We start from the raw sequence: 14,422 nt of genomic DNA, 5'->3' as shown, positions 1-14,422 counted from the left end.
ACCTGGAGAGCGTGACAGTCACGGCCAGGCCAGCCAGCTCAGTTGTTTGAACTGCAATGTTTGAACTGCAATGACCTGGTATTCTTTGCAAGCCTGCAAACTGGTGGTGAGATGGTGGCAAAGAAGACATTGTCCGATCTGGCAGCGGCAGTAAAACAGTCGTGGTCAGCATATCCAGCAGAGCATATGACAGCTGTCTGGAGAGGGATGTGTGCCTGATTCAAAAACATTGTTGAACACACAGTACTGTAGTGACAGACGGGTCACGCTGCCCACGTTCCTCCAAGTGCCAAAGTGACAACCGCGCCTGTTCCTTTCCCATCGCTGCTATACGCCAAGCGGAGAAAGCAAGAGATACGGTACTCTACGCTAGCAGCTATACACACCAGTGAATGTGAGCTCAAGTGGCATCAGCTCGAGTGATACAGAGCCAGAGTCGGATAAACTAAAGCCTGAGTGCAAGAAGGCGCTCCGTCGCTGTTTTCTTTTGTACATTTTTTTAGGGGTCAAACGGGTGTACCGGGTACCCGGGTACCCGCCCGTTAATCTCAGGTACCGTTAGAAAAAGGGTACCCGTTTGTAAAAAAAAAAAAAAAAAAAAAAAAAGGTGATCCTATCGTATTCCAAGACGCAAAATAGGAGTGCGGATACTCTTTTCCTTTTTCCTGTGCATTCCCGCTTTCGACTTTATCAGGCAGGAGCAGGCTGAAAGACAGACTTGACAGTTGTTCTCTCCACTCGAGTGCAAGTAAAAATCCTCGTACTGGAGGTTTTTGATTGTGATGTGAGAAAATGCAAGACTTGAAACTCGTTCGAGGTGGCAGCTGAGTAACTAGAAAGTTACGATGGTTCTCCGACATCGAACCTGCCACGGTACTTGATGAACTAGTGTCACCAGGCTGAGTGACCAGTCGGAGTGTCACAAACGGTGATGTCCGTAGGTGGTAGCTAGATATATGATACTCATGTTGTAGTTTGTTCCTTCAATCGACTAGCTGGAAAAGTAGTTCGAAATATTGCATACAAGATTACGGATTTGTGAAGATTCATTTCATGAGTTCAACAAGCTAGCACTAGCAGCTAGCTGGCCAGCAGCACATCAGCTGTGTCAGGCACCCCAGCTAGCTATGGGCGCGAACATCTTCTGAATGCAACGAGTACCAGTTCTCTGCGAACATAGCAAATAGGATTGCGCGAGATCACGGAAGTTTTGCTAAACCACTCTGTCCTTGCATGGCTTGAATCACATCGATCTGCAGTTGATTTGCGTAGTGTATCAAAATACATGTAGCTTGTAGGACCATCTACATGTACGATTGTAAGTTACTGCCTGCGAAGTTATGTACATGGGCAAATGCACGGATGACATTCATTTGGAACCTTCATTGCCATAATAATATTATGATACACGAATCAATTGCGAATCATAATGTAGTATCAAAATACAACCTGAGAATATACAAATTAAAATCATGATTTATGTGAGAAATGCGCAAAAAAATAATATGGCTGCTAAAGGGTACCCGTTAACCCGCCCGTTAAGAAAATTACCCGTTCGCTAGTTAAAGGTACACCCGTTTGACCCCTACATTTTTTGTAACCTTGCTTCCTTTCTTCGACTTGCTTCATCAGATTCCATCGCTGAATTTATTTCTTGTGGCGGACAGGAATCCTGTATCATGCTTCTTCACTATGCGTATTGGAAATTTCACAGAGCGGTAAAAAAACACCTGTTCTTAGTTGCGATAGGTAAGCGACAATTGCGATGAAACGGACCAAGTACACACACACAAACACACACACAAACACACAATGTACCGTGTACATGCCGGTCGCAAAAGAAACACGTAGATCTGCAAATGCACTGGATGCGCACCCACAGATTTTCTCTTATAGCAACGATAGCAGATCTGAATCTGAATGGAACAGGTCAAGACTAGTTCCAGATAACAGCCTAATCCACACAACTGACAAAGTCATGTGAATCAACCCACCAATGCACACCTGGTGTACATGACATGGAGCACATCAGGATAGGGCTGCCAAGACACATCTATGCACACCCTACACTTGCTGGGGTTACAAGTATAGACAGCATACTGCTTTGATATACGCAGCCACTAGATGCATGGGTACCTTCATGTGAAATTTGCAGTGCTGCCCACCTCCATATTTTTTGGGAAATCACTCCTTTGTCCGCAGGACGGAATTTGAGCAAAATGGTATGGAAAATTGAAGAGGATCGATCAGCTACAGATATGTATGTAGAAGAATGGCAAACGCAAGCTAAACACTGAGTATCCCTGTGCCACAGCGAGTGAATGCCAATCTTCGACTACATGTAGCACAGAATATCATGTCGTGGTACAATTCCCACATGTTTTGGACTAGCAAATTCAGCCAGAGACGAGCATGTGCGTGTCGAAAAAGCACAACACAAGCAATGCGCACGGCAGGACATTGGTAGTATGGAAAAACACTGCAAAACACGGAACATCAGAAGCCACAGTACACAAAAGGACCCAGTAGGTTGGCAGCACTGAATTGGAGTTACTCTTCCAACTGGCCTCGGCAGCTGAGTACTGGGAACCCAGGGCTAACAGATATACCAACAACCTCAACTATGAAAGCCATAGTAACGACACACTGGATCATGGAGCCGAAACTGGTCCAACTTCCAAATGCTTTGGCAAGGAGGTAGCCAACCGGTTGGACAAAAGCACACCCACCCACCCATTCACACACACACACAAACACACACACATACTCACACACACACCTGGTCCTGGTCCTGGTAAACACTGCCATTACGGTCACGTGTCCCCTTACGGGGCCGACAATATAGAACGACGAGCGGGACCATGTTCGAGAGAGCCATCTCCAGCAGCTATGGCTCTGGCTTATCATCGGAAACGATTCCTCTCACGGCTGGCGCTACAGTGCATTTCAAAACTATAGACGCGTAGGGTTTTTGAAATATTTCAAAGTTGGCTGGAACTTTTTGAGAATAGTTTTCGGAATATTGCTCAGGATCGCTCCACAATTACTCTCATATAGTTTCTAAAGGATTGGATAACAGACGCCCAATTTGGAAAATTTATGCACAAAGTGATCACAGATTTTATGTGGTATAGATGCTGGCATAACGGTTTTTGCCTAGGTACGTGTCTATAGTTTTGAAATGGACTGTAGAACTGGTCCATCACTCTCCACAACAGAGCGAACATTCCGAGTCGTTCCAAGTCGTCGTCTTCGTACGGTAGTTTGCTCCACTCGCGGGCTTGCAAAGCCTCGCGAAGGACACCGAGGTGGGGGCGACGAGGAGAGTGTCGGCATCGTCACTATCCGACCAAGTCTCCTGTCGGTGAATACCCCACCTCAGGCACTGACAGGCCAACACACACACACACACACACACACACATATATATGTAGGACTCAGTGAACAGTCACGTCTCGATGACCGATCACGATCCCGTGACCAATCAAACAGTCACAAATCCCCGAAGAGCAGTCATAAAGTCACACACCAGTTTGAATCCCGGTGACCAGTCAGAAACAGCCGCGACTTTCTCTGTGAACGGTCACAGGATCCACGTCAAAATATTACGACTCAACTGTAGGCATTCACGCGTTCAGCATATTTTTTCCTTCACAGGTTTCAGAAGTGAGCAAGAAAGATTTCGATCAACTCTCGATCTCCGCGTCGTTTACTTGTAGCTCGAGTCTGGTGTGTGTGGACTCCTCTCCAAAACGAAGGGTGGTCGAAAATCTTGCAGGCTTCAGATAGAATCTCTTTTGAGAGGACGTTCTGGCTAGTAGGTTGTGCTATTCATCATATTTGAAGAACAAACTTCGTCGTTCAGAAAAGCTATTTCGGAATATTTTCAGTCATGTAATTTTTGCATGCCGATCTTGCTAGAGCAGAGACTGACTTCAACTGATCCAGCATGCAAGCAGCACTCGATTTGTGTTTTTGGAGAGGATGGGTGACAAGATTACGGAGTCAGAAGTGGACATCGTCGACGATGCAGAGACGAAAATATAATGAAGATGGAAATGAAAATATGTTCATTTCCAAGAAGGTACTGAGTACATCAAGCACCTTCGTGTGTGTAGCTCTGTCTTTCTTGTGGAAGACTCCACAGAAAAACAATGTCCAGCTTGTTGAAACTGAAACTGCCTCTCAGTTGAAGTCGTTCAGGAAGACATCTATTCAAGACATCATTGATCCATTCTCAAGAACCATCGTAAGAAATTAAATCAAGTCATGTTTATCGATAAGAATGGCGAACTAGACCAGAGAAGTGTGAGTGTCTTGTTTTGACTGCAGGAAACTGTATTTCAATATTCTGGCTCAACGTAGTGCTTACGCAGTTTACTGTTTCGAACACATCTTCGTTTCTACTCCCAAAATAACTCTGTAAAATTTATTGATGCAACATTATGCATCATGGTCTTTCTCGTTGTGCTGCTATATTGTGTATAAGTACATGCATACAAGTACTGTGTTACGTGTGTACCGTTTACTGTCTCCTTGTCAGTGTTTTTGGGCGATCCTCCACACCTTCATTTGTCTTCCAATTATTAATTTTATAGAAATATTCACTCACTTCAACTTCTTTTGATTGCTGGTGCGAATGTAGCCTGCGATGCCTGCTTGTTAGTGAGAGTGCACCAGACGTCATGTATCGATATGTATGTCTGACGAGATGTTCTTGAACTGGCATGCTGCTTTGCTTAGATAAGGTTTAGAATTGGGTGCTCAATGGCCTGGAGGAATTAATCATGTTTGCGATCAGTATCACCAAGAGTACGGTTCTTCCGTCTACGCATCTCTTCTTGGCTTGTGGATTGGTTGAAAAGAGATAAAATAATAATACAGAAGTACTTGTGTCCAAGTGTCGTCATGAAAACAAGTTCTACCTCCGTAACTTTGTCCGCAAGGTCACGTGAATCTAGCTGGTAGTCCCGCTGCCTATTTGTGTGTGTGTGTGTGTGAGTAAGTGTGCGCGCGCATGTGTGAGTGTGTGTGTGTGTGTGCATGCGTGAGAAAGAGAGTGTGTGTGTGAGAGAGAGAGAATGTGTGTGTGGTGTACTAGCTGTGCTAGTACTTGTTAGCAACAATCCGAACTAGCGCACACACTGCACTGCATTGCTTTGTACTGCATTCAAGACTGACGTCATGCGCTTTGTTTTGCTGCGTAATCACAAATGGCACCAGCCCATTTTGCGGAAAAGAAAAACAAATCTTGCTTGCCCTGTTGTGCTCTTCCAGACAACGGATCGTGCTTCAGCAGTGTTTCTTTTCCTTTCGTAGCTTTGCTGCCAGCCCGAGTGTCACCTCGACACTGTATTTCTTCAGTATGTCTGACCTAACTGTCGACACTGTCAAGGCAATGCCTTGCCAAGCCCCCGCGGCGAGCCTTCTCAGCGCGGCTTGAATCCGAAAGGAAACTTAGTAAAAGTATTTACAGGACCGTTTGCTGGCACAACTAGCCCTTGGTAGTGAGGTCTGCTCCGGCCAGGAGAACCAGCAACATGACAGTGCGGACACGGCTCGCGAGCCCAGAAGCCCGACTTGCACCAATGCCTCCTCCGCCAGCTCAGGTGACGCGGGCTCAACATGGGATCTGCGCTCCCGTAGATCTACGTGACGAGGTGTAGTCGGCTTTGTCGGCCGCCATTTTATTATTATCGGAGAGCATTGTGCCGCTCCTCACCCAAGGCCAAGGCAATGCGGCTGCTGCCGCCACTACGCCAGGCCAAGCCCTTGTAACCCACCCGATCAGCCACCTGCACCAGCTGTGCCCAAGGCTGTGCAAGAACGTATCTTGCGAGGGGAGTTCGTAGATTTTTCAAGTTGGTTGCCTGAAATTCTTGCACACTTCCGGCCCAACATTCCGGCTGGTGCACAGCCCGAATAACGATAGCCAGCTAAATATCGTTGAGTCGGATGACCGTACGCGAAGCAGGTGCGTCGCAAGGTTCACGATAATTATACATGTAACTACCCGGCTCGAGGCATGGACCACATACATGTCTGTTATCACGGCTGCTGCCCTACACCGCACTGCTGAACTGCTGAACTGATTGCGTACCAGCAGTTGATCCTGACTGCTAACCGCCAGTTCTTCCCAAGCGCGTGGCTAGAGTACGACCGCCAGCTGCGGCTGCTCGTGGCCCAGTAACCAGGCACGAAGAGGTTGGACACCATCGACGTGAACCTATGGCAGATAGCTGTCACAGGCCATGCACACCCAAAATGCGCTCAATGTAAGACGGCCCATCCAGGGGCGGTTTGTGTCCTTTTCGTCCCCAAGCCAGCAGCATTTACCTCCAGTGGTCGCAACCATACCAGCGACAGCCAAGAAATCTGCCGCAACTTCAATGGAGGTCGCTGTTCTTCGTCGTCGTGCCGCTTCTCCCACACCTGCAGCCAGTGTGGCAAGGACCACCCATGCATCATGTGCAACCAGCAGCAGCGCGGAGCCAATCGGCCACCCCGCCGCTCCTAGCAGAATGGCTACTGAATAGCTTGACTCGGTACGTAGCTTCTTTCCTATACACTCTGCAGACACCACACTGCTAGCTGACCACTTTGCCCGCCTGTTACGTAACCACTCATATCAATAATGCGTTGCGTATGTTCTCCATGGGCTGCGCCGTGGCTTTACTCTTGGATCTGCCGGCCAACACGACATTTCGGTTTTCTCTAATAATCTACCCTTGGCTTTCACTCACTCGGCATTTATATCCGAGCAATTAGCTGCTTCCTGCGCCCGCAGCGAGACCACAGGCCCATTTCCGTCACCTCCATTTCAGTTCATGCGCCGCTCTGGTATTGGTGCCATCCCCAAAAAGAACGGCAAGCTGCGAATGATCCACCATCTGTCTAGTCCGGAAAGCACCGGCGCGAACGACAGCATTCCTGCCGAGCCGCTCTCTCTGCACTACGCGAGCATTGACAACGCGATCAACATCATCATGAGTAGGAAGCGACGAGCGGGTTCTGGGCCAGGGGGCGCCCGGGTCCCAAAAAATGGGGTATTATTGAAAAATGGGGTACTAATAGTACCCCATTTTTGCGGTGAAAATTATTTTTGGCCCGGTTTTTTTGCGGATAAAAATATGTGCCAGGGGGTGCCCCTACCTCAAAAAAAAAAGGGGGTATCATTGAAAATATGTATTGGGGTGTTATGCTCTACCCTAAACAATAAGGTAATATGGTGTCATGATTTGGAATTCTGCATGTATCATTAATTTTGATTTTTAGGGGTGGGTAATATGTCCAGCCCTACATCATAATATTGCATTCCGATGTCTAAAATATTACTATTTCAAATGTCAATGTTATCTCACTTTTTCCAATTTTATATTAATCAGAACTCATAGTTTTGCAGTATTTTGACTTGTAATTTCAATTTTTCGGATCATTTTCCGGACTGCCCGTATCTCGCCATGATGATGATCCATAATCCTCTACACCATCAACAACGATCTTCGGTAGACGCTGGTGTTTCTCACCGCTCACGAGAACGCGCGTCGACACCCTGCACAGATACTGTGCAATCTCCATGGGAGTCAAGTCCGCCCGATCCGGGTGAAGAAGCATGGGTCTTAGCTCGTAAGCTGTACCCAGATCGGTGAGTAACCGAACGGTTAATTCATCTTTATTACTACAAGAAAATAAATAAAACTTCTCTACATATGGTTCGGAGGTTGACCAGGCCGACATCTTTGATCTGGTAGAGAGAGAAATTCTGGAGACGGTACTCGATCATCCAATGGACTCAAAAATGAATTGTGAACCAAAAATGAAATTATATCAGGTTTTATAGGTCCCGCCAAGTCCCGTCCCGCCGGGTCCCGCCTCCGGGAAGGTGACGACCTTGGAGAACACGGTGAACACGGTGCGCGCCAAAAACCAAAACGTTGCTCGCGACATGCCGTGTCTTTTTTGGTTCGGGTTTGGAATCTTTCCATTGACATAAGTCAATTAGTTTTCCATCTATGTCCGTAATCGAAAGGTCCATGAGGTGTAGAATTTTTCTAGCTTTCCTCTCGTATAATTCTTTTCGACATACAACAATTCTTTCTCGAACTTTTAGCTGCTGGAATACCGGATTCATCTTGACCTCAGATGCACAGATCATGCATCCATGCATTGACGTCACAGTACATCATTGCAGCACTGATTTCACTGTGAAGTGTGGAACATGGGTCAATGCGCGATAAAAGGATGAACGTGATTTCAGCGGGAAGTGCGCTAATTGGTCACATGTTTTCAGCGGGAAGTGCGGTAAGTGGTTAATTGTTTCCAGCGGGAGATGAGTGGATTGGTTAATTGAAAAACAACCAGTTATTCCGAATTCAACTATTACGAAAACCCTATAAAAATAGATCCTCGGTACCTTGTCAAGCCATTGTGTGGTTGTCCGCCACCACCCCTGCTCAGGATGGAACCCCTTCGGAAGAAACCTCGTCAGTCTTTTGATGTAGTGAGATCATCTGATCTGTTGCAATTCTTTAGTTATTGTCCTGATCAAGAGTTTGCAGATGTACTAAAGTTTTTCTCTCATGTTCTACCGTCGCTGGAGCTGCTTCTTGAAGAGAATATTGAGCAATGGGGTCAGTACAAGTGTTCTTTGGTAGTTCAGGTGGTGATGCAGAAGCTGAATCCTGCTACAGGACAAATGGTTTCCAACACATTCTTCTTCCGATCGAGTACAACGCTGGTGCTCAACACCATGGACCTGAGGGACCTTCTCAGTAGGATGATTGCTCAGATCAACGCTCGTCTTGATGATTTCGTTCGTCATGGATCAGGTTGGGTAGTTGAACGGATTTCCTGTTTACACATCGAAATGTCACGCTACTGTGTACTTGGAGGAAGTTCGTACATCCCCTTGCCACCGGAGTTGAAGTCGAAGAAGGCCATTGTTAACGTGCAGAACACTGACAACAAGTGTTTACTGTAAGTATAGCAGTGGGGTTTCAGTGTGGTGATACGGTGTATGGATTGAACTGTATGCCGCCTGTCCATGTCTTATGTCATCCGTACTTTAGATGGTCAATACTGGCTGCTAAATTTTCGGCAGACAAGTCTCATCCATGTCGTCAATCGTCGTACGCAGAACATGCGGATACTGTGGATGTGAGCGGCATCGAGTTTCCAGCAAAACTGGAAGACATACCAGTCATCGAAAGACTGAACGACGGTCTTTACATCAACGTCTTCGGATATGAAGAGAAAGTCATATATCCGTTAAGAATTTCTCAGCAACCGCAGACCGCCATCAATATATTGCTCATCCAAGACGAACGCAATGACGTGGAGGTGCAGCACTGGGTGTGGATAAAGTCATTCAGTCGTCTTGTTGCTACTGGAGCACGTCGAGCACATTTTGTCTGCTTCAGATGTCTCTCAACACACGTCACGGAGAAGGCATTGAATAATCATATGATGTACTGCAGTGAACATCCTGAAGCTACGGTGGAGATGCCAAAGGCTGGTGATAGAGTGATGTTCAGGAATGTGAACAAGCAGCTTCAAGCCCCATTTGTAAGTAGAACACTTAATCAAGGTGAACACACTGTGGTCTGTTTTTTTTTTTTTTTTTTTTTTTTTCTTTTCTTTTCTTTCCTGCACATGTTTCTTGACTCTGATTGTTCACCTTTCTGCTGTTTTACTCGGTGTTGTCTCTGCAGCTATTCCTAATTCTCTATCTGTCTTTTCCGCTGTTTTACTCGGTGTTGTCCCTGCTGCTATTCCTACTTCTCTCTCTCTCTCTCTCTCTCTCTCTCTCAAATGCAGGTGATCTATGCCGATTGTGAGGCCTTCATAGAACCTCTGTCCGCTGTCAAGAAAATCGGTCATTCGACATTCCAAAAGAACAAGCATGTAGCCTGTTCCTGTTCGTACATTGTAGTACGATCTGATGGCGTCGTCACGAACCGATTCTTCTACCGTGGAGAAGATTCTATGTTCTGTTTTCTGCTGTCACTTGAGCAAGAGGAGGAGACTATCCGTGATGAGCTTCTAGCATGTAATGCTGGTCAAATGATCATTTCAGAAAGTCAGCAACGTGAATTTGAAACGGTAGTCTCCTGTTGGATCTGTGGTGAAGCGTTGGGTAGCGATCGTGTACGTGACCACTGTCACATCACCGGTGCTTACCGTGGTGCAGCACACAACCATTGTAACCTGAACATGCGGATTGAGCCGTTCAAGATCAAGATTCCTGTGATCTTTCATAACTTGAAGGGATACGATTCTCATCACATCATATCTGCCATTGGGAGAACATCCACTGATGAGATTACGTATGTGAACGAGAAAGGACAAGAACGGGTACGTTACATATGCGTGGTGTGTGTGTGTGTGTGTGTGTGTGTGTGTGTGTGCGTGTGCGTGGATCATGATGTTTTTCTAAGAAGGAAGATCATTACTATGTTGGTACTCATATTCACGTTTATATGATTGATATTCATCTTTACAGCTGCACCTTAAAACTGTGTCTCCTCTTTTTCTTTCTTCTTCTCAGACCAAGCGTCTCGGTGCTATCAAAGTGATTCCCATCAACAGTGAAAAATATGTCACATTCGGATGGAGACAGTTCCAGTTCATCGACAGCCTGGCATTCTTGAACACCTCCCTAGACCGGTTGGTTTCGGCCACACCACCAGATGCATTCGCCCTTCTATCCGCACGATTTCCAGACGAGGATGAACGCAAACTGTTGACACGAAAGGGTGTCTACCCGTATGAATATATGGGGTCGTACGACCAATTCGAAGAAACGCGTCTACCACCCAAGGATGCATTCCACTCAACGCTAACGAACACGGTGAGTAGTGTGATAGATATAGTAGATCTTTCTCTCTTTCTTTTTTCACCATCTTACTTCGAAGTACTAAAATAAGACAAAATGTGTTTGAACGCTTCCTGCAGCTTCATACTAAATAATTGATTGTGTGGGCGAACTACTAAAATAAGTTCGTTGATTTGTTTTTCTTTTTGGTGTACATTTTCTATTCCCTAGGGTATCAGTGATGAAGACTATGCCTATGCGCAAACAGTATGGACTGCGTTTGACTGTGAAGATCTAGGAGACTATCACGACCTCTACCTGGAGACTGATGTGCTGCTGTTGGCTGACGTTTTCGAAAACTTCAGAAGAACTGCTCACGCAACCTATGGATTGGATCCCGCTAATTACCTCACCTTACCGGAATTTGCCTGGGATTCGCTGCTGAAAATGACGAAGGTGTCCCTTCATCTCATTTCCGACATTGACATGTTCAACTTCATTGAGCATGGCAAAAGAGGTGGCATAAGCATGGTGTCCGCTAGACACGCCACCGCCAACAACAGATATCTATCGGAGTACAATCCAGACGAGCCGTCAAGCTTCATCCAATATTTAGATGCGAACAATCTATATGGATGGGCCATGTCTCAACCCTTGCCCGTGTCGGACTTCTGCTTTGAAGCAGTGACGGATGATCTTCTGGAGACGGTACTCGATCATCCAATGGACTCTTCGACGGGATACATGGTGGAGTGCGATTTAAGGATTCCAGATGGTGTGCATGACATGATGAATGACTATCCGTTGGCTCCTGAGAAGATGAAGGTGACACGAGATATGCTTTCTCCATATCAGACCCACATGGCAGAGAAACTAATGGTAAGTCATGGTCTATCTGGTGGATATGCTTGTATTAATCTTCTAAGGTTTGTGTATATCTATACTGTACTCTTGTAGGTGACCGGTTTGGAAGCGAAGAAACTGGTACCAAATCTACTACCGAAAGAGCACTATGTTCTGCACTACAGAAACTTGCAGCAGTATGTGTCCTTGGGTGTGGAGATTACAGATGTGCATCGTGTGCTCTCCTTCACACAACACCCATGGATGAAGCCATACATCGACACTAATACTGACCTGAGAAAGCTATCAACTTCTGATTTCGAGAAAGACTTCTATAAGGTGGGTACTCCACATCATGTGTGTGTGTGTGTGTGTGTATTTAGCGATAGTGTGGGATCTAGTATGTACTGGAAGTGTGAATGACCTGAAGATAACAGTTTTCTTATTGTTGTTTTTCTTGGCTTTTCTTTGTATGCCTGTTTATCGTAGTTGATGAACAATGCTGTATATGGCAAGACCATGGAAAACGTTCGAAACAGAGTAAACATCAAGCTCATTCGTGAACAGGATGAAAAACCACGTCTCCAGAAAAGCATCAACAAACCTTCGTACATCCGCAGTGTAGCCTTTGAGAACGATCTGATAGCAATCGAGTTTGCCAAGACAAAGGTGACTCTCAATAAACCCATTTATGTGGGTACAGCCATCCTCGATCTGTCGAAGCACTTGATGTATTCCTTTTACTATGAAGTTCTCCTACCCCGCTATGGACAAAATGTACGTTTGCTCTACACTGATACTGATAGTCTGATCGTACATATTCAAACGGATGATCTGTACACCGATATGTCAAACAACATAACAGCCTATGACACATCCAACTATTCACCATCCCACCACCTGTACAGCACGGTCAACAAGAAGGTGGTAGGGAAGTTCAAGGACGAACTAGGTGGCAAACCCATCAAGGAGTTCATTGGTTTGCGGAGCAAGATGTACGCATACCGCTGTGAAGACAACGACGACAATGGCAAGCGTGCCAAAGGTGTGCAGAGAAGCGTGTTGAAAAACACCATAACCGTCGATGATTATCGAACATGTCTCGTCGAGGAGTCTCAGCTGAAGAGAACAATGAATGTTCTTCGAAGTCGACGACATTGCATTCACGGAGAGGAGCTACACAAGATTGCCCTCTGTGGATTCGACAGTAAGCGTTACATTCTGGAGGATGGTATCAACACCCTGGCATTCGGACACAAGGATATTCCAAAGCACTGAGGGATTTCCACACATACTAGAGCATATGTCATATCTTCTCATGAAATACATTGTAAATACTATGCGATTCATAATATTCACGTTAATCCAAAGCATGAGCTACATTGTACATATGAAATGCTAATACTTTTTGAGATCATTCACATCCTTCTTTGTTAACCAGGTATGGAATTTTTCGTCTTGATAACCCTTCCATTTGACGAGCCGACTGTTCTTGTTGTATTTCAACACCTTATCGAATCTCAATCCTGTGTGTCTGGCATGTTGTAGCTCAGCTCCATAGAACTGTCCTTGAATGACTTCTCCCATCAGGTCTTGAACACGATAGGTGTGGGGTACAGTGGGTAGGACATCGTTTACCACGAACACTTCCTCTGTCCAGTTGGGCGTGTACCCTTTCTCGAAATGACGTTTAGCCACAGTCAAACGCACATCATCACCCACTTTGAATTTAGCTGGTGATTGCTTCGAGTGTACGTCTGCATCTTTTGGTTTTCCATCAAGAGAAGCTTTCGTGGGACTCATGCCGATACTGCGATGTTTCAAGTTGTTGTACTTGACCATAAGCTGAGGAAGGACGTCAAGATACTGTGTCGTAGCTTTCTCCGTGAAATGGCGCCACATTCTGCCTTTCAGTGTTCTATTGAAGCGTTCCACCACCACGGCTTTTCCTTCGTTGTGGGTGCTGTACATGATGATGTTGTGATCCTTGACCCATTGCTTCATTGTTGCATTGTAGAACTCCTTGCCTTCGTCTACCCATAGTTTTTGTGGTACCCTGTTCGATGTTTTCAGGATCAGGTCGAATGCATCCCTGACAGCAGAGCCAGTTTTGGTTTTCAGGGGTACTGCCCAGGCATAGCGACTGTACAGATCGATGACGGTCAGCAGGAATTTGTAGTTCTTGTTGCTTCGGGCAAACCGTTGCATATCCACTAGATCGGCACTCCAGATGTGATCCACAGACCTGCTCTTCACCTTGCGTCTTTTGAAATGCACTCGTCTGGGTTTGTGCAATTCGTTAGCCAGTTGCGTGTGGAATGGTGTGGACTGCGACTTCTTCTTCTGTCTTCCATCATGAAGTGCTTTTTGCACTTTCGTATCCCACAAGGCTCCACCACCTCGCAAGGCACCTAAACTGAGAACCAGTTGATCGTTTTCCAGCTTTTCATCCTCATCGAAGACTCTTCGGAAAATTCGAAGTGCTTCATCCAGACCATATTTGGAAAATAGCTTTCCCATCAATATGGCATACCATCCACATACTGCTGTGCTTCTGTCTTGAACGGCTTGGGTGTTGGTGATGATCTTACAGTCTACATAGGCTTCTTTAAAGAAATCGCACAGTGCAGGTTCAGTGTAATCTTGCTCCATAGTGTATAGACTGCGTCCGAAACTGTCAAAAACCAGGATCACGTTTTGCTCGCGACACACGGTCAACCAATGATGTCCACCTTCCGGTGCATCGTACACCGGTAGAACGTTGTC

General features: G+C 45.9%; 1 protein-coding gene and 1 long non-coding RNA gene across 3 annotated transcripts in view; one reads left to right on the top strand and one right to left on the bottom strand.

Annotated features, from left to right (window-relative positions):
- The window catches only part of LOC135825950 (uncharacterized), a 39,672-nt gene that overhangs the window by 5,473 nt on the left and 19,777 nt on the right, over positions 1 to 14,422 (bottom strand). The gene's annotated exons all lie outside the window — the stretch shown is intronic.
- LOC135825586 (uncharacterized) lies at positions 9,982 to 13,121 on the top strand. Of its 2 annotated transcripts, XM_065338194.1 has the most exons (5): positions 9,982 to 10,353; positions 10,547 to 10,849; positions 11,045 to 11,692; positions 11,771 to 11,995; positions 12,146 to 13,121. In XM_065338194.1, exons 1-5 carry the CDS (start codon positions 9,985 to 9,987, stop codon positions 12,932 to 12,934), a joined length of 2,334 nt encoding a protein of 777 aa, XP_065194266.1. In that variant the 5' UTR covers positions 9,982 to 9,984; the 3' UTR covers positions 12,935 to 13,121. The 2 variants fall into 2 exon arrangements, with proteins under 2 accessions (XP_065194266.1, XP_065194267.1); XM_065338195.1 differs by lacking the exon at positions 11,771 to 11,995.

The sequence above is a fragment of the Sycon ciliatum genome, chromosome 10 (assembly GCF_964019385.1).
Source record: "Sycon ciliatum chromosome 10, ocSycCili1.1, whole genome shotgun sequence".
Taxonomy (NCBI): Eukaryota; Metazoa; Porifera; class Calcarea; order Leucosolenida; family Sycettidae; genus Sycon; species Sycon ciliatum.
The sequence above is the reverse complement of the archived record's forward strand: the minus strand, read 5'-3'. Positions and strand labels throughout refer to the sequence as shown.

What these genes read in the sequence shown, in the direction of transcription:
- LOC135825586 (XM_065338194.1), top strand. Translation starts at nt 9,985, where the DNA reads ATGTTCTGTTTTCTGCTGTCACTTGAGCAAGAGGAGGAGACTATCCGT. An exon ending in ACGAGAAAGGACAAGAACGG is followed by an intron (nt 10,354 to 10,546) that starts GTACGTTACATA and finishes TCTTCTTCTCAG; the next exon opens with ACCAAGCGTCTCGGTGCTAT. An exon ending in ACATGGCAGAGAAACTAATG is followed by an intron (nt 11,693 to 11,770) that starts GTAAGTCATGGT and finishes GTACTCTTGTAG; the next exon opens with GTGACCGGTTTGGAAGCGAA.